Below are 20,868 nucleotides of genomic sequence, written 5' to 3'. Positions count from 1 at the left end.
GGGGTTGTAGTGGGGTTGAGTCAGGGGAAAGAATACGAAAAAAAGAGCGAAAGATCGAACCCTTCAGTCACATCTCGTTCACAGGGACAGATGGCTCCTAGCTGAGGAACTTTCTGATCAATATGATTTATTTTCAAGCCATTGTCTAGAGTCCCTTTGGGGCACGGACCTAATTTTTCCTTGGCGAGCATGTGTACATGTGTGTACGCATGTATAAGTGTGTGTGTGATGGAATGATGATGTGGCAGAGGGAGTACGGTGCACTGAAGGGCCATCACCCTTGATGTAATGAGCAATGATCAACTCGCCACCTGAAAAGCGCCCAGTTTTGAAGCAGCGCAGGGAAATTCAATTTGTCACTGCCCTTCACACCACAGCACGCACTATGGATCCCTCATATGCTGCCTCAGACAGGTTTTACTGCCCAGTCATATGCTGTCTTCTTATGTTAGGCATCACAAACATTGTTGCTAGGTAGATCTCTACATCTGAGAGAATGTGTTTGTTCATTCTGTGACTTGTAGCTTTCATTATTTCAATAAAAAGCAGGTGTTAGAGTCAAATATGAGAAAACACAAATGCAACTCGACATTTGCATCTTCGTTTTAGCTACTTGGTTTAACATAAAGCATTCACAGCCACCCATGTCTGTGAGAGCTAGCTAATTAGCATTTAGCATGTGTGCTACTCTGTCTGCCGACAAGCAAAGCGCTTCAGCCACGGGCTTGGAGACAGGGTAGATCTGAAGAGCATCCCAGTCGCAAGTCAGCTACCATTAGCAGACAGATGAGAGATAATACCTGCAGGGAGCCGAGGGCTCTCAGTAGGGATCGGAAACATTCAGGTGAGTTTTAGCATTGACCGTCTGTGCCTGGATGGTGTGTCGCATAGTTTAATCCAAAATGTGTTTTTTTTTTGCCATCCAAAATGGGCTATTCGTAGGTCTGGTCCTCTCTGTTTGGCTTCGTCCTGTGTTTCCAGGCTCCATTTTGATATGTCAGCTCAAGCTTGATATCACTGAGCAAGCATATGTGGGCGGCATACTGAGAAATTCAACTAAATCTGGGCATGTTCAGAATCCGAATCCCATTCCACATTTTCTTTGGCTAACACCTTGTTCGACGTAGACGAGTCTTGCGATTTGGCTGTTCTTGGCCTGAAATGCCCATTCGCTCACAGCACTTGACATTCTGAATTCAAAAGCATTTTGTGAATTAATTTGCAAGTCAAAAGCGCCCTCAGAAAGTGTTGATCACCGTGAGAGTGGACAAACTAGAGAGCAGCATCAGGCCTGTCCAGGGGGCACTACTTTGGATGGGTGGATTTAAAAAGAGGTTTGAGGAACAAAAGGAGAAGAATGTCTCTTCAGATACCACTCCATTCATCAGAACAAAAAAGACCAGGACTGGGAATCTGCAGCAAGTTGACAATTTTTTTTTTTTTTAGATGTCCATCAGAATTAAAGGTTGGAATTACTCCAAGAAAACTAAAGTATCTTCAGCCTAGTGTTCTGTTGTCCTTCACCCAAATGCAATGGCATCTACACATACTTTCCTTCCCAAACACTCATTATAAATAGGGCTAGGCAAAAAAAATTGATTTTCCAATTAATCGTTTTTTTTAAATGACGTCGATTCGATATCGATTCTCAAAAGCTGCGAATCGATCTTTTCCGGTATTTATTTCAGCACACATTTAAAACAAGATCTGATTAACGTGAATCTTATCATTAGTCTTTTCCACTAGATGTCACCCTTATTTACCTTGCGCGATGTTACAACAGAAATCCTGTCATTCATTCAGTGCTTATCATGGCCATACGTGTGATTCGTAATGCTCAGGTGAAATGCTATAGTAATACTATAAATCTGCGGAAGCATTTGATATCACGCATAAGGCGCCATGATTTCCGCAATGAATGAATGGCGGATGGCGCGGCGCACTGTTTTGTTTACACATACTAAAGCACGGATGACGCTCACTATTTTTTCTGCTTCTGCCGTCTCACTATATGATGATATGAACACGAATGTCATCTCCAGCTGCTCTGAGAGTCACTTCATTAGCATTTAAGCAGGTGTTAGAGTCAAATATGAGAAAACACAAATGCAACTCGACATTTGCATCTTCGTTTTAGCTACTTGGTTTAACATAAAGCATTCACAGCCACCCATGTCTGTGAGAGCTAGCTAATTAGCATTTAGCATGTGTGCTACTCTGTCTGCCGACAAGCAAAGCGCTTCAGCCACGGGCTTGGAGACAGGGTAGATCTGAAGAGCATCCCAGTCGCAAGTCAGCTACCATTAGCAGACAGATGAGAGATAATACCTGCAGGGAGCCGAGGGCTCTCAGTAGGGATCGGAAACATTCAGGTGAGTTTTAGCATTGACCGTCTGTGCCTGGATGGTGTGTCGCATAGTTTAATCCAAAATGTGTTTTTTTTTTGCCATCCAAAATGGGCTATTCGTAGGTCTGGTCCTCTCTGTTTGGCTTCGTCCTGTGTTTCCAGGCTCCATTTTGATATGTCAGCTCAAGCTTGATATCACTGAGCAAGCATATGTGGGCGGCATACTGAGAAATTCAACTAAATCTGGGCATGTTCAGAATCCGAATCCCATTCCACATTTTCTTTGGCTAACACCTTGTTCGACGTAGACGAGTCTTGCGATTTGGCTGTTCTTGGCCTGAAATGCCCATTCGCTCACAGCACTTGACATTCTGAATTCAAAAGCATTTTGTGAATTAATTTGCAAGTCAAAAGCGCCCTCAGAAAGTGTTGATCACCGTGAGAGTGGACAAACTAGAGAGCAGCATCAGGCCTGTCCAGGGGGCACTACTTTGGATGGGTGGATTTAAAAAGAGGTTTGAGGAACAAAAGGAGAAGAATTTCTCTTCAGATACCACTCCATTCATCAGAACAAAAAAGACCAGGACTGGGAATCTGCAGCAAGTTGACAAATTTTTTTTTTTTTTTAGATGTCCATCAGAATTAAAGGTTGGAATTACTCCAAGAAAGCTAAAGTATCTTCAGCCTAGTGTTCTGTTGTCCTTCACCCAAATGCAATGGCATCTACACATACTTTCCTTCCCAAACACTCATTATAAATAGGGCTAGGCAAAAAAAATTGATTTTCCAATTAATCGTTTTTTTTAAATGACGTCGATTCGATATCGATTCTCAAAAGCTGCGAATCGATCTTTTCCGGTATTTATTTCAGCACACATTTAAAACAAGATCTGATTAACGTGAATCTTATCATTAGTCTTCTCCACTAGATGTCACCCTTATTTACCTTGCGCGATGTTACAACAGAAATCCTGTCATTCATTCAGTGCTTATCATGGCCATACGTGTGATTCGTAATGCTCAGGTGAAATGCTATAGTAATACTATAAATCTGCGGAAGCATTTGATATCACGCATAAGGCGCCATGATTTCCGCAATGAATGAATGGCGGATGGCGCGGCGCACTGTTTTGTTTACACATACTAAAGCACGGATGACGCTCACTATTTTTTCTGCTTCTGCCGTCTCACTATATGATGATATGAACACGAATGTCATCTCCAGGTGCTCTGAGAGTCACTTCGTTAGCATTTACCATTTAATTTGGAAATCTACCATCATATCATACACAGCAGCTGGAAGTTCTTCACGGCAACCCGTCAAAAATAAAAGTTTAGTTTAACGTTCTACTGTCAGAATATATTACTATTTAGCAGTCTTAAGACTCAATGCTACTACTGCTAATAAATATTAATAAATCTTTATTTTTAAAGGAATAATCACATCTGTTTTCTGTTTAATTTTAACAGTAAACCTCTGTTGTGCAGCGCTTTATTTGCCGAAAAATAAAAGTGTTTAATTTTCATTTGATTAGGATAAATAAAATTAATGTTTTATGCCTTCATTTGATTACCAGAAAAATTAAGAACATTTAATAGAGCCCTATTATTGTTTAAAAAAGGACCCTATACCAAAAAAAGAATAGGTTTAAAATACGAGTATGTGGTTCTTAATTTCTTTTTATTAATTCACCATTTGTAAACTGATGTTTACTGTTAATTTTTTAGAAATATCAATAGCATTTGTATTAAAACTATATTCACTGAACGTAATCCAAAAAATTGAGAATCGAATCGAATCGAGAGCTTGCGTATCGAAATCGAATCGAATCGAATCGGGACATCTGAATCGATACCCAGCCATAATTATAAACTGACTGTTCGTTTCTAAATTAAACGGATAGTTCACCCAGAAATGAAGGTTCTATCACCATTCACTCACCCTCATGTCGATCCAAATCTGTATGACTTACTTTCTTCTGTGGAAAACAAAAGAAGATATTTTGAAGTAGGGTTGTGCCCATAGACGATAGTATCGTTTATCGACGATAGATAGAGATATCGCCTGTGGCTAATGCCTTTGACGATAGCAAGATGATTATTATTATTATTATTATTATCATTATCAGGCTAGTAATAATATCTAATTAATATTAGGGCTTATTTGTTGCATTAGGCCTATATTTCTTTTTCAGCATTTTTACAGTATTGCGCGTTCTAACCAATCACACACGATTATGTTTATGATTTTATGAATGCAGTGGCCAATCAGAGGCGTTCAGATGAGTCATCACTGAAACAGCAGAGTTCTGTTGTTCAGCGCACGCTGACTGAATTCTGACTCGCAAAATCTCTCATTATAATCAACAAAGTGTGCAGATGTACGTGCGATGTAAGTATAAGAGATTTATTCATCATACAATGTAGATTCACTGAGTTTAACGGGAGTGTTTTTAAAGTGCGTAAACTCGCGCTAGACTGAGCTTGTGATGATGTTCTTTGGTAATGTAATGTTCTTTGCTCATTTTCTGTAGCTGCCTTTTGAATAACTGAGAAAATGTAAGCATTATAATTAGTAACTTACAATGTTTCTATTAATTTGTTATCATGTTAAATACAAATTCAGTCATATTAAAAACATTAGGCTGATAGGTTAATTGAGCATATCGCCCAACACTATTTTGAAGAATGTTTTTGTCTACTGTGAAATGCAGTGGCCAATCAGAGGCGTTCAGATGAGTCATCACTGAAACAGAAGAGTTCTGTTGTTCAGCGCACGCTGACTGAATTCTGACTCGCAAAATCTCTCATTATAATCAACAAAGTGTGCAGATGTACGTGCGAGTTTAACGGGAGTGTTTTTAAAGTGAGTAAACTCGCGCTAGACTGAGCTTGTGATGATGTTCTTTGGTAATGTAATGTTCTTTGCTCGTTTTCTGTAGCTGCCTTTTGAATAACTGAGAAAATATAAGCATTATAATTAGTAACTTACAATGTTTCTATTAATTTGTTATCATGTTAAATACAAATTCAGTCATATTAAAAACATTAGGCTGATAGGTTAATTGAGCATATCGCCCAACACTATTTTGAAGAATGTTTTTGTCTACTGTGAAAGTCAATGAGACCCAAAACAACTTTGAACCGCACTAACTTTCGATTAAGCATTTTTCAAAATATGTTCTTCTATGTTCCACTGAAGAAAGAAAGGGTTTGGAAAAGCATGAGGCTCAACAAATGATGACAGAACATTTATATTTGGGCAAACTATCACTTTAGTCATGTACCCATCATAGGAAAGCTCTTAAGATGCAGCTCTAGATGCATACTAAGGCCTTAACCTCCATTTTTCACACAACAAAGCAATTCTGCTTTTCTTCAGTGGCTGAAAGTTGGATATTATGTAAAAGGTGAGCTTTTCACGGGGCTGAGAAGATGATTCACGCTGAGCTCCACCCAGAAATAGAAGCTCGTACACAGGCTACGTGACACAATGTGTTTCTGTCATTACCTCTGGCCTATTTCCTCAGGGTTTCATCTGAAGATGTGTGTTTGTCATAGTGCCACTGTAATCATTCAACTCTGAGGGCAACACAGGAAGATTGAAAAAATTGCTTGAGAATTATGGGACTTATTTGATGGATGAGGGAAGTAATTTCGTTGAGTGGCTATTAGTGGTCAAACGGCTATTCAAAACCAGATTCTTTTGATTTAATTTAATTTCAAGTTCACACACATTTTAAGCTTTATGTTGAAAGATGGGGGACAATATGTGGATGGATTTTATTCCAAAGTGATAAGATTAATATGCCTAAAACAAAAACAAGTCATGTTGTTCCAAACCTTTATGACTTTATTTCGTCTGTGGTATGTATGTATGTATGTATGTATGTATTGAGAGAGCGAGAGAGGGGGGGGATGTAGTTATATCCATACAAAAAATCAGTGAGGTCCAGTGTTTTAGACCCTTGTAATGTTCATTGTACAGATGATAATATTAAATATTACAAATATTCATTAAAACATTCTTAATGTCTTTTTTCGTGTTCCATAGAAGAAGTAAATCCTTTAAACTTCCATAATGAGACATATTTTTGAATTAAACAATATTTAGTGGGAAATAAGGGCGGGACTTGATTTTGTTTTTTTTGCTTTCTTAGAGTTATGGATTGCTTTCGCTGATGTAATTGGTTAATATTATGATTCTCTGCCCACATGCACATGACATTTGGGGGCAAAGCATTTTACATTTTGAAACCTCTATAGAAACATGTTTTTTTTCTTTTTATAATAAAGGTATCTGATAAATCATTTGCATTAACACCACTAACATTTATTTAGAAAATATAAATAATGTCAATTTTGATTTCAAATTGTTCTTTAAGCGCTTTAAGACTAAAGAATTAAGACAGTCATTGGTCAATACTACTTCTTTTTGTAGAGGCTTAATAAAAGAAGGGAAATGACTCTGGCCAAAATGTGGTCACACACAGAAGCCCCCCCCCCCCCCAAACCCTTGCCGTATGCCCCAGTGGCCTGCTGGAGTTAAACAATAGTATTGTATGCATGCACATGGCTGGCCTGACCAGCCTGATTTTTATCTGCTAAATCTCATTCAGCCTCTAATCCCCATCCTAGCCCACCATTTGATTGCCTTTGTCACGTCGTATTTGTGTATGGACGTGTGCAAGCGAGAGAGAGTGTGCAAATGTCTTGTTTGCAGGGGGAGCCATGTGTGTATCTGTCTGCAAGTGTGTGTTGGAGAAGAAGGAGGGGGGATGTGGTGGAGTGAGAGAGTGAGAGAGCGAGAGAGAGGTGGGCGGGTGGAGGTGGATGAGTGTGAGCCTGAAGACGTTTAGCTCAGATGGTGTTTGCTGTGCGAGCCCCTCACATTGGCTGAGCTTCAGCGCTGTGCTGGACGACTGCTTTACAGAGAAAGAGATCGAGAGGAAGAGGAGGAGGAGGGACGACAGACTGGGCAGCGCTAGCTGAGATGCAAGCATCTGATGCTCACCGGAACAGGATTCTGGGATTTTCTGCTCTTTTCCATTGGATTTCATCTTGTTTTGGAAGCTCTTAAGTGGATTGCTTACATTGGAGATAGCGGTTGCGAGGTTCTCCGCTAAGGTAATTTAGCCATTTTCCCCCCTCAAACATCACCTGGACTCTTTGGCTTCCGGGGTGGGGAATGAGGGATGCAAAAAGAGTGACAGAAAGCTGGGAGCAGCAATGCAGGGAATGTAGCTGAATATGTGACCGTCTTGGGGGATGTAAGAGGATGTGATTTGTTGAGGATGGCAAAATGGTGCACCAGAGATGCCGCGGTCTGCGTTAGCACGTACACGCTCGTCTGCTTGAGCGAGTGGAGCTTGAATTAAGCTGTGGTCACTTGACATGTTGGAGGCCATTATGTTTAGAGTTGAGCAGTGTGGCAGACGTCTCTCTCCCAGCCCCCCTCCCATCCACACCAGCCCTATGTCTGTCTCTCCGCTGCAGCCGCTGTCTCCAGCCGTATCTGTGTCTGAAAGGCTTTCTCATGCTCTTTTTCTCTCAGCCTTGTAAGCTCAGAAAAGATGTCCGTTTTGAAGGGTTCTCTGTGTCTTATTGGTTTTTATAGGTTAAATAGCTGCATTCTCTGGCTTATAAACGACAGGTTGGTGTTTTACAGATCTTATGCACATCTAGATTATTTGATGAAGATGAAGATTTGAGCCAAGTAAATCTGAAGCCAGGAATAGGCCTGCTGTGTGTGCTGCTGTGTATTGCATGATGTTCCCTTGTAAGCTCGGTTTTGGTGTTTAGACTCCATCAAATCAGCTCATCAAAGCATTGATCGTTATTTTCGGCAAAGCATTATCTGGCATGTCTTGATGCATTGATCAGTTGTTTCGGCACAGACATCATTGGACTGAGTAGACTATGAGTGCTAAAACCATGCTTTGTTTTGCAGTGGAGGTCTTTTTGGGGGGATATGCTTTCAGAAACCAACTCCATTTTGTTAATGGGAATATGTGGGGTGGAAAATGCTAGAATCAGGAATCTGTGTTGTGGATTAACCCTTTGCTGGGACAGATGGTTCTGTCTCCCACTGAGCCGGAAGGGCTGGCTGTCAACATCAGCATGGGCTCACATCCCCGCGCCTTTCCCGATCAAGAGTCTTCCCTTTTCTAGTGTCTCCCAGTTCCAGATCTCCCAAAAATTGGTAACATGAGATGCCAAGTTTCTTCCTCTCTCTCTCTCTCTCTCTCTCTCTCTCTCTGTCTCTCTCTCTCTTCAACCTTCTGCTTTGTCTAGTATAAATCATTCTGGATCAAAATTGTTTACTAACATACTGACAAAACATACTAGAAAAAAAAATACTTATAAAAATATTGTAGAGAGATTACATGTATACACATTTTACGTGATATGCCTTGGTCCAAGAACAACAATGTGCCAGCTGTATTACTTTTTTGTTTTGTTGTTTGAATTACAGATTAATTATATAGTTAGTAATTCTATAATTATTTATGCACAAACACACATATAGAAAAATTGTGTATGTGTGTGTGTGTGTGTGTGTGTGTGTGCGTGTGTATTTACACACACATTAATATTAACAATAACATTATTATAATGATGATGATGATGAGTGTAACTACATATTGAACAGTTGTGCCTCATCAAAATATTTCTGTTGCTGCCATTTACTTAAAGCCATACTTAAAGACTTGAAGCCTTTACATCCAGTTATATAGACCCGCTTTATTGATGGTTGGTTGTGCATATGTTAATTAACCAATGATCGGTTTGTGTTTGTATAATGTGAAGTGTTGTTAGCATTACCAGTACAAACTATTGTGCCATTCGGTGTGTTTTGATAAATCTGTAGTGATCTGTCAACAGTTTGTGGGCATCAGTCACACGGAAGAGAAAGTAGAGGCTCTCAAACGCCTCTGCTGTGACAAGACTGTCAATATCTTATATCCCTTTGAACTCTACTGACGTCGCCTCCAGCCTGGACATGCCATTTATTGGTGCTTTGCTTTTTGATTAATGCTTCTGACAAAGTATAGGTATTTTCAGATTCTCTTCTTTTTTGTACTTCAAAAATCCTTTCTTCTGGTCCATGTCAGTCAAGATGTGCAACAGATGGTGTAATAACTTCAGTGAGCTTGTCAAAGGTTAAAAGGTTTACAAGCTTATTTGCTTGTTTAGTGTAATTAACTTGTGTTTGTTTCATTATTTTACAGAGAAACTCTAGCCACAAAGTATTTGTAGTTCTGCTCATGGTTTCAATCTTAGTGAAACCATGGCCTTTCAAAAATGCCTTTCAAAAATTTTGGTCTTTCAAAAATGCATCATGTAAACATGCTTTTTGCAATGTGAATCCAGTGCCACACTTCATTCCAGTGTGGAGAAAAACTGGTCATGTATTTCTGTCAGAACCAAAGATAAGTTAGAAAATGCTAGATGCTATCATATATACATTAAGTACACATTATTTACTCGTTCTACTTGTGCTTTTTTATTACTCAGAATTGATTTTCTGGTTTATTTTGTATATGATCTTTTCAGAAAACAGATAAACAAATCAAAACAAAATAGGACCATGGCTCTTGGTGTCAGTCTGATGATGTTAAGCTGGTTAGATGAAATGGGCTATACAATGGTGCAGGTCATCTCAGACTCCATTTACACCTGCTTTCTTGTGGAAGTTATTTAGTCCCTCCTTTGCACAACTGTTAAAAAAATTATAATTCACTGGAGATACACCAAATATATGTTTTACCAGGTGTAAATGACAATTTATCTCAGCTGACCACAGTTAGATCACCTGAGACAGATGTTAACGTGTGATGCTAATTTCTTATATTTTACAATAAATCATATTTTATAAGAAAAACAATTTTTTAGGCCTGCTGTAAACAAAAAAGTAATTGTAACTGCTTCTACTTTTTCCTGTTTTGCAGCATATTATACTATGTAAATGGACATTATTTTTGATATATGTGTACATATCTATTGAATACATTAAATCAAAAGTGCACTTTTATATATTTCCTTTTGAAACAGGCAGTTGTGGTGGGACATATCAAAAGGCTCTCCCCCTTTTTAAAAAAGCCATTATCCTTTAGTTTTTATTCGTCAAAGCTGTGGACCAGGATTTGCTTATTGCTAATGGTAATTAGAAGTAGATTGTAAATGGGGAGGGACCTTCATATTTTAAGGAGCATTTAATTGGACAAACATTTTTTTAATACAATTGAGAGTGTAAGATGAGCCATTAGTATTTTTTATCTGTTGTTTCATGGGAGAAATTTTGGAATACATTTTAAATTCGTACTAACTACACCAACTTTTATTAGTATGCTAATGATATATACGATGTGTGAGATGGTCTCAAAGCAAACATGCACTTGCAAGTTTGAAGTTTTGCCACCCATTTGATTTGTTCCATAATTTTTCCAGTCATGTCAGTGCCTTTCATTTATAGATTAGAGAGAGAAGCACATGCAGGAAAAAAAGGAGAGATGACAAGACGACAAAAAAAGGAAGGAGAAGAAAAACGAGAGTGAGCAGCCTGTATTATTCACTGGGTCAGGCTCATGAAAAATTTAATCAAGCCATGCAGATAACAGCTTCAGCTCAGAACAAACACATTCCAGTGTATGAGAGCATTTTTTCAATTAGTTTTTATGTATTTAACTGGGCGGGCATCAGAAAACGCTTGAAATTGCTTCTGTGAGAAGAGCGCTGAAGATTTAGCTTCTCAAACTAACCCAGTTTTTCTTGTAGAAAAATTGTAATCATGCTTTTATTTCAAGCCAAAAACCACAGGCCCTTTAATAACTTTGGAAATGTGCAAACATCCAAATGCTGGTATAGTAAGAGTCTTGACTATTATTAGAATAATGATGATAATGATTTGTTTCCAAATGCGTTAACAACAGCCTACGCTACACCGCACATTCCAGTGTATGAGAGCATTTTTTCAATTAGTTTTTATGTATTTAACTGGGAGGGCATCAGAAAACGCTTGAAATTGCTTCTGTGAGAAGAGCGCTGAAGATTTAGCATCTCAAACTAACCCAGTTTTTCTTGTAGAAAAATTGTAATCATGCTTTTATTTCAAGCCAAAAACCACAGGCCCTTTAATAACTTTGGAAATGTGCAAACATCCAAATGCTGGTATAGTAAGAGTCTTGACTATTATTAGAATAATGATGATAATGATTTGTTTCCAAATGCGTTAACAACAGCCTACGCTACACCGCTAACTGAATCACGGCGGTGAGGCTCAGAGTCACTTAAAGCGTTGCGTCTGATTGATTGCCTCTCCAGTTACTGCAGTATTGCTCTCCAGGAATGCAATACCTCCCCTTTAACACCTCGATCCACTTTATAACTGGACAATATGTTGCTATATCCGATTTCACAATGCCAGGTAACATTTGTGTTGTGGCTGTGAGAGGTGAAGCTGACCTACTATGAAAGAAAACAAAGAAGCTACAAACCTTCTTTGTGTCTGGATTGGGAAGGGAAAGTAACTTTTGTGGGCATTTCGGGCACCTAGATATGTATGTAGTAGCATTAATATTTAATTTTTTACAGTACAAGTATTATTATGTTTTTAGAATTCTTTTAATCGGTGAAGGATTAGTCTTTGTTGGCCAACAAATACAAGACACAATGAAAGTATTTAATGCACTAAGGCGTCTGATGTGGTGCTAGTTTCACTGTGTTGCACACCTCTGCTTGACCTTTAAAGATTTGAATATGGATACATGCTAATTTTGAAATATATTATGTATAAGAGTCATCAGACACTGCTTGCAGTTTTCTTTTTCTTTGTTGACATTTCCTTTTGAAAAGTCTTTTTTTTTAATTATTTTTTTTTTATCCCATTCAAAAAAAATTCCCATTGTTTACTTCACAGCTTCACCAATCAGAAGTAGGTTGTAAATGGTGAGGGATTCTTCCCAATTCATTGTAGAGATTTAATTGAACAAAAAAATCAGTTTTTCCATGCAAACTTGCAGCTTGATGAGGAGAGGTGTGCTTTTTCTTTAAGATGACATATAGGTTTAAATTAATAAATTAGTATTGCTATATAAACATTTAAATCATATTAATCATATTTCTTTTTTCCCCTCAATAACTATCGGCACAAAAGCCACCAACTGCTTAGCAACACCTTGGCAACCACGTTAGGTTTTTTTCCCCGAGAAAATTGTAGTTTTTCAAAAGGACAACTTGTTTAGCAATTTGTTTTGTGACAACAAAGTGGAAGGAATCTTTCATAGGCATGTGAGTCTGTGAAGCTTTATGCCTAGAGATGTTCAAAAGAAGTTGAAGTTTGACTGAGCAGAACTCTGCAGGTTCTCCTCCTGTCAGGTTGTTATTTACAGTATGCTGACCCAGGGTCTGTGGTGCAAATCCCTTCAAAATAGCAATTCTAAGGTTGTGCTTATGAACCGGTCTTCCCAAATAATGCTTTGGAAAACCAAAATGTATTATTGTTATACTAATATTATACTTTTTAATTGTATTATTGTTATTAACTCTGATTCATCAAAAAGGAAACTCAACTTCATGTTGTTCCAAATCTTTATGAAGTCCTGTGATGAAGTTTGAATGTAGGTCATATCAGAAACCTGAATTAGGGAACACAAAGCTGGGTGCTGCAGTGCTCCTGGAACCTCAGCCACGAAAATAAACTGATTTATCAGACACAGCTATTTTTAGAGCCTGTTTGTGTGCTGGATGTGCACATGGCATTGTTGTTTTTCTGATGTATTTTAGAACATGTGATGTTAAATGTGCCTGCCTTTGGTGCTTTCAGGTTCCTTGCTGGCTTAGCACTTCACAATGCAGCTATTTTTTACCCGCTGCATGTATTTATGTCATAAAATGCAAAGATGTGTAGAAAGATCAGGCTCCATTTTGTGGAAAATAAGACAGACCTGGCATGGAGACTTTGAATTGTAATATTACCTTTTACAGCAATCTACCACATCCTGGAACGAATTATATATTTATTTATGTCTTTTTGAGGCATGGACATCTTGAAACTTGCTGTCATTTGAGACACTTGTGGAGAAATGACTTAAAATAGGGATCAGTCTTTCATTAAGAATGAATGAGCCTCTGTTTTTGCTGCCAAATCACTGCACTCATTTCAATTCCGCTCACAGCTCTCAGATTCTGTCCTTGTCCTAACTACAAGTTCACTTAAAGGATTAAATCACCCCCAAAATTAAAATTCTGTCATGGTTTACTCACCCTCATATCTTTCCAGATCCGGATGACTTTGGTTCTTCCATGGAATATTTAAGATGTAATTTTAAGGAATGTGCTTGCTCTAAAGCAAATGTTTTATGATGCAAACGCTCAATTGTGTGCTATATTCCAAGTCTTCTGAAGTTATATGACAGACCAAACAAGATTTTCAATGAATCATTTTGGTGTGTTCAATAAGATCTAGTTCACAGAAACAGTCTGAATGATTCGTTCACAAAAGAGACTGAACCTGTTGACTGACTGATATTTTGGTCCGTTTGTCACACAAAACTCTCATTTTGTTTCAGAACACTTGGAATATAGTATACAAGTCTTATGAAAAAACTTTATGATCATTAGAGATTCTTTTATTAGCTTAGTTATGTTGGGTCTGACTGAATCAATTGGCATTGGATATTTAAACGTACATGCACATTTCCTTTATATTTGCATTTATATGACCTTTGTCATCATCTAACACTCACTTAAAATAAAAACGCTCATAATTTAATGATACTGATATATCATCTTTGGCAAGTTTAAATTAATATATACACTTTTCATACACTCTAAAAAATGCTGGGTTATTTCAACCCAATGTTGGGTCAAATATGGACTAACCCAACTGTTGGGTTAAATTTTGGTTACATTTTTAAATTAACTTTTTAACCCAACAGTTGGGTTAGTCCATATTTGACCCAACATTGGGTTAAAACAACCCAGAATTTTTTAGAGTGTACTGTACTGTTGTGATGCCTAAATTCACTCATAGCATTTAAAACAATTTATTTAATTTATTAAGACACAATAGTATAGAATTTTATTATTGACCATTTATTTGTTATTGGACACACATATATATATATATATATATAACAAAAATTTACGTCCCATATATATATTTGTTTGTTTTGTTTTGTTTCAGCCAGAATTTTGAAAATTGTAATTGCAAAGCATTTTTAAAAGTTTAAAATAACATTACAGGAGGGTGAGTAAATTATGACATTTTAATTTCTGATTGAACTACTCCTCTAAAAGGAAAGGTGTAAATTATTCTGATATACATATTAAAATTAAAGAGATTATTTAAATGATGTACTCGGGAAGCTACCTACTCCTTTGAATCCCCATGCAGGAAGCAGTGTTTATCCAGATTTCCTCCTGTAGAGAGGACGGACAGATGCTAGCTCACAGGTGAGAGGAAGAAATGCCATTCAGCATGACAGACAGATCCAGAATCAGTCATAAGCCGAGTCAACAGCTCAGCCAGGTTTAAGCTACATGGGGTCTTACTGTCTGACAGACTGATCCAGAATCAGACTGCATGTCAACATATCAGCCAGACCTGCCAGACCTTGACTACACCTAGGTCAAGAAGAGACTGCCGTTCTTTTCATTGAAAACATTTACATTTGTCAAACCACAGCAAAAGGGATGCCATTCATTTTATCTACACTTTTGAAGCATTGTATATTTTTGCTGAAGTCCATTTTTCAAAAATTCAAAATTTTCAAAAATTCAAAGTCAAAATTGTATTTGACAAAATCATTTTACACTCTCTCTGTGACTTTAAGAATTAAACAGGCTGTTTTAGGTGCATCCACCTTTATATAGGACATCTAAATGACCTTTGTTATGATTGGCTAACTTCTTTGCATATGAAAACTACTGGTGTAGTTCACACTGTCATTCATCAGGACAGGCAGTGTTGTTAAATACTGAATAGCTGTTGATGTGTAAATGTGGGCGGTAATATGTTAATGCCCTCATAGTCGTTACATCAAAACTGTGACGATTACAGATTGACCTGTTTTTGCTTCGTTTCCATAGAGTTTCCATAAATGGTCTTTGTGTTGTGAAAGTAAGTCTTTCTGGTCTGTTGAGGTCTTTTATATCAAAAGAGCTGGGAAAATCCTGTTTTCCGTGAAATGACCCTTTTGAAGATGGTTTACAATCCACCTCTGTGAGGAAAGCATGTGAAAAATGTGAAATCTGATGGATCTGAAAGACTTCTACCTCCAAGTAAAAAAGGTAAAATTGTAAAAAGTATTGTCAATATAAATATTCTCAAATATGTAACGTTTCAGTTACGAAAAGCAGATGTGAAGCTGTCACATTGTGAGAAATAAGGTGGCAATTGTGGAAATGGAAAGGCGTTTCCAACACGGAATAAAAACATAAAAACACTTTTTAGAAAAATTACTTCCTTTAAAAACACGGTCCACATAATACATAATATACCAATATAGTTTGAAGTTATATGTGTGCATTTGCATGCACGTGTTGCATGTTCTTAGGCTGCATTGTGGGAACTCCTGATGCTGATTCATTATGAAGGACCACTGTTCTTTTCCGGGGAGAGAATGTCTCCAGCCACACACACACACACTCACTCTTTACTGCTTGGAAATACAACGACCAGCAAATGTGGTAGCAGCTACAGCCTGTGATGCATGTGTGTCAGTGAGGGGGTCATCATTTAGCAGAGGGTTGTAAACCTCCATTAAGTGATTGTTTCTCTTTTTGGGCCCTGGATCATGCCGTTTTGGTGACAGTAACCCCTTCTGTTTGCAGTCACTGACCCACAACTGATGAGTGTGTGTAGGCCGGGATCGAACAGCTGCAGATTATGATGTTTGTTGTCACTGTTCCTCACCTTTGGTGCGTTTAGCACTTGGGTGCCTGATGAGCTTTCAGTGGTCTAGCATATAAGTATATTAACAGCAGAATCAAAACTGATTATGTTGACTTCTTTGTTTAAAAAATGTCTATAAAGAGAAGTGTACTGTATTCTGTAGTGTAATCTACTCTTGCTAAACACAGTGTGCTTATGTCACATGTGCACACAGTGATAATTAAGGCCATTCAGAATCGAACGGTCATGGGAAAGCTGTAAATATCAAGGAATTTTACATTTTGTTTTTTAAGTCATGAAAATGAATACAAATTGTAGGGAAAATCATTAACAGTTCAAAATTCTTTGCAAAGATTTTTATTTTAAGAAATTTAAATTGATCAAAAAAAGTGATAATTTATCATGTTACAAAAGATTTCTGTTACTAATAATCACTGTTGTTTTCTATTCATTCAAAAATCCTGAAAAAAAAATGTATTGTGATTTCCACAACAGTGGATTTAAATTATTTCTGTAAATTTGTCAGTTTTATTTGAATGATTCATTAGCAAATCGATCTGAATGAAAATGAGAAGTCCTTATCTAGTTTTCACAAATGACTGAAAAAGTTGTGGAAAAGTCATGGAACTGAGGTACCAAAAATTCTATTTAAATGTTATATGATATTTAAATGATTTGATGACATTACATGTCATTAAATTTGACAGAAAAAGCTGTGTGCGCATTTTTTTTTCTTCTTCTTCGGTCAAAATGTTTGAAGTCAGGGTTTTTTCATTCATTGTCTGGTGTTGGAAATCTAGAACTCAGATTATGCAGAAAAGTGTATGTTGTTGGGAACATGGCGAAATGCAGGGAGATGTACAGAGTTAGGAAGGCTAGCGTACTTTGTCAGTTGTTTTCAATGGGAGCGCCAAAAAAAAATGTCTTTCACGATACATCTGCCATATCACTTTAGCAGACACACCGTATCACAATAACCAAAGCATCTTAACTGTTAACGCTGCACTGCAGAAGGGCTCTCAAGCGCTCACAGCTTGGTGTTTTCAACTGGCTAAAAACACTTTGGTGAACACACAACTTAATGGTAAACATTGACTTTTATTCATATAAAATGCATCAGTGACAAGTTCCTATAATACGTAACAGTAAAAGTAATTTAGCAAATGCTCTCAGAGACAAGAAAACCTATTGTGTGCCTGATATAAAAGTCCATACAGGTGCTTGACTTGAAAAACGAAGACCATTGCCTTTGCTATGTTCATTTTTGAGGCTGTTGATTTTAACACGATCTTCACTGTTTGGCATAGTGTTTGATATGAAATGGTTTGATCCCCTCAGAAATGAGAGATGAGGCTCTCAGGGATTGTATCCTTCAAGGGTTGTCCCTAGCAACAAGAAAATACATCATGTGACAGTCATGCTATTTATATTAGAGATATGCATCTCCATAACTGATGCTGATGCGATACGCATCTCGATGCATAGCCAACGATACGATACATTAAAGGTGCATGTGAAGCAGCTACCGATGCGATACGATTCACCCCTATTACGATGCAGTGCAATCCGGTTTTGATTCGATTCAACACAATGCGATTTAAATTCTATACGATGCAATGGGGGAAAAAATGATGCTATGCAATTCATTATGGTACAGATATTTTGCTTTTATTTTGGTTTATTATGATTATTTGGTGGAAGATGCAGCTCTACCTCTGCCATGTTAATCTATATTCTGTGTGACTCGGACATGCCTCGGTCTCGTAGTGTTGTGATGCGTCATATTCATGTAGCAGCAGTGAGTGGTGATGAGAGAATGCACTTGAGAAACAGTTTAGAGAAGATAAATCAATCTACATATAAAATATTGGTGACAAATTATTGGTTACTTTGTAAATAATAAAAGTATAGTGCATCTACTAATAATTATATATAAATAAAAAAATCATCCCTAATTTATATATTTGTGGATGTGTTTTTCTACTTGCAGTAGTGAGTGACATTAGTTCATATTTGTGCATGTTGTGTAAAGTGTGTAAATGGAAGTGCTTTGCTTTCTATTTATTGTTCATAGGAGCAGAACTAGGGTGTTTAATTGCATGATTCATATGGTGAGGTGAAGGTGAAACTATCATCTATGATTTTTCTAATGTATCATCTATCATCTGTCATTAATACTTAATCGAGTCATTGCATAAAGGTGATGTGTGATGCTTCTTGGTTGACTTCTTTTAAAATTATATTCACATTTCTGTATTGCTTTCAAAGCATTGCTCTTTTCTTTGAGCAGTCCGAGTTGTCAACTTCTGGCTTGGCCAATAGCATGTAGCAGGATCATCTGTTTGTCAGTGGAAAGAAGGGACTATATTGTAGTATTGTTGTTTCCAAGACATATAGAACCATTTGGCCCAAGTTGAGGGTATGTATTTGGACAAGATTTGAAATTTTCAATGATTTTTAAAAACTTTTTTGAAGCCTCTTATACTCACCAAGTCTGCATTTATTTGATCAAAAATACAGTAAAAACAGTAATATTGTGAAATGTTGTGAAGCTGTTTTCTTTTTGATTCTAATCATCTAGAAATCATTCTAATATGCTGATTTGCTTCTGAAGAAATATTTCTTATTATTATCAGTGTTGAAAATAATTGTGCTGCTTAATATTGTTGTGGAAATCATGATACTTTTTTTTCAGAATTCTCTGATGAATAGAATGTTTAAAAAATCTTTTGTAAAATTATAGATGTCTTCACTTTCACTTTTGATCAATTATAATGCATCCTTGCTGAATAAAAGTATTTATTCCTTAAAAAAAAAAAACTTACTGACCCCAGTCACGTTCACAGATGTTTATATCAAAATGAAACCGATAAAAAGACCTGAGTCCTATTAAAAGTGACACACAGGCTTTGCAGAGCATCCATTTTGGGGCTTATGTTTTACACTATTCGCTACCGAGAGGGCCTGTTAACCAAAGAGAATATTACATTGAGAGGTTGTTGAGAAAACGGAGTTATCATCACATCTTTGATTTATCACCAGTGTCACTAAGATGGCTGGCAAAGAGCATCTCCCATTGCGGGGTGCTATTTATATCAGCTATTCATCAGCTCCATCAAGTGATGTGGACATACAGCATGCAGGAGAACGAGCGCGTGTGACATGCAGTGACTGCCAGGCCACCTCTTAACCTTCAGCATCGCGAATCGCTGCAGAAGACCCCAGTGTCCAAGTGCAAATAAATACAGTCGTGTTGATAAGACTTGATTTATGACAGCTGGGATATTGATTACAGGTACAACGCAAGGGGCAAATGCACTTCACATCTGTACGAGTGTCGTGTGTGTGGATGATAATATGATTGATGATGGTGTCTAATAAACATGCTCTTGGGTTATCAGAGTACATTTGAATAGAATGTGTGGAGAAAGAAAGGAAAAAAGGAAATACGTGAGGCCTTGTTTACACCTGGTATTAAGGTGAATGACATGATCCTCTTTTTTTGTAATATCTATTAATTTGACCTTATGAAAAGATACAGTAAGTTAGTTGTAAAATGTCTCGTTGCAACTTCCCAAAATCTCAATGATATTAATGAATTAATTCATGATATTCGTAATAAAATATTTCAAATATGTGTTTTTAAGATGTGTACACTCATGTATTCAAGGGTAAGGAAAATATGTTATTACTTTTTTATTTGCTGATTACACCACATGATATTTTTAGTCATTAAATTGAAACTTTTTTTGAAAATGGTGCAAGTCATATGCTTTTAAACCATATGAAACCAACATGAATACAAAATCAGTAGCTACATTTTGAAGGTGTTAGCACATGATTTAAAGTTCCATTTATCATTTAAAGCCCTTGTTTAAGTGCATGGTTGATTAACAGGTCAGTGGCCTGTTTTAATGTTGTCTGGGATGTATTTGAACCCTTTTTACACCTGAATTTAGCACTGACCATTTATGATTGGATCACCTGAGACTGATTTTAATAGAAGGTCTAAACGGGGTGTATATAAGGTAATGTGATAGAGGAGGCAGAGCAGCTGTATGGACTCTTTGATCCCTAAAGCTGCTTTAATCTAACATGTAGTTAGTTGGAGCCACACTTTGCTCTCCTACAACCAATTATCATCAAGGTGTTACAACATCTTCACTTTTAGCTGTGCAAATCTCTCTCACGCTGATTTCACACCGAGCGATTGGCTTCCAGGAGCCTGTAGACTGTAGCATGTGGTTGCTGTTGGCCCTGATGTAGGTGGTAATCATAGACATGGTGTCTATGTGGTTTTAAGCATAAATTAGCAGTTTCATGTTGTCAGTATCTTATGGGTTCTCTGTCTGCTCATCACAGGTACGACCCGCTCCCCTCGTGACAGAGAGGTGCCAGGAGTAGATTATAATTTTTTGTCAGTGGACGAGTTTCTGAAGCTTGAACAGAGTGGGACACTGCTAGAGATTGGATCTTACGAAGGTAAACAGTAAATGTTATATGTGTGTGTGTGTGTGTGTGTGTATGTGTGTGTGTGTGTGTGTGTGTGTGTGTGTGTGTGTGTGTGCACAGTGTTTTTTGTGTTTTTTTTTTTTCCTCCATGCAAACACACAACAATCTCTAA

The 20,868-nt window shown here is 37.4% G+C and overlaps 1 protein-coding gene across 1 annotated transcript in view; it reads left to right on the top strand.

Annotated features, from left to right (window-relative positions):
- The window catches only part of LOC107553826 (membrane-associated guanylate kinase, WW and PDZ domain-containing protein 1-like), a 94,752-nt gene that overhangs the window by 23,757 nt on the left and 50,127 nt on the right, over positions 1-20,868 (top strand). Inside the window, exon 4 of the mRNA XM_016236167.1 lies at positions 20,607-20,726. Coding sequence (XP_016091653.1) covers positions 20,607-20,726 — 120 coding nt within the window. The remainder of the gene's footprint in view (positions 1-20,606; positions 20,727-20,868) is intronic.

Source organism: Sinocyclocheilus grahami, unplaced genomic scaffold (genome assembly GCF_001515645.1).
Source record: "Sinocyclocheilus grahami isolate Dianchi unplaced genomic scaffold, SAMN03320097.WGS_v1.1 scaffold2.1, whole genome shotgun sequence".
In the NCBI taxonomy this organism is placed as follows: Eukaryota; Metazoa; Chordata; class Actinopteri; order Cypriniformes; family Cyprinidae; genus Sinocyclocheilus; species Sinocyclocheilus grahami.
The sequence above is the reverse complement of the archived record's forward strand: the minus strand, read 5'-3'. Positions and strand labels throughout refer to the sequence as shown.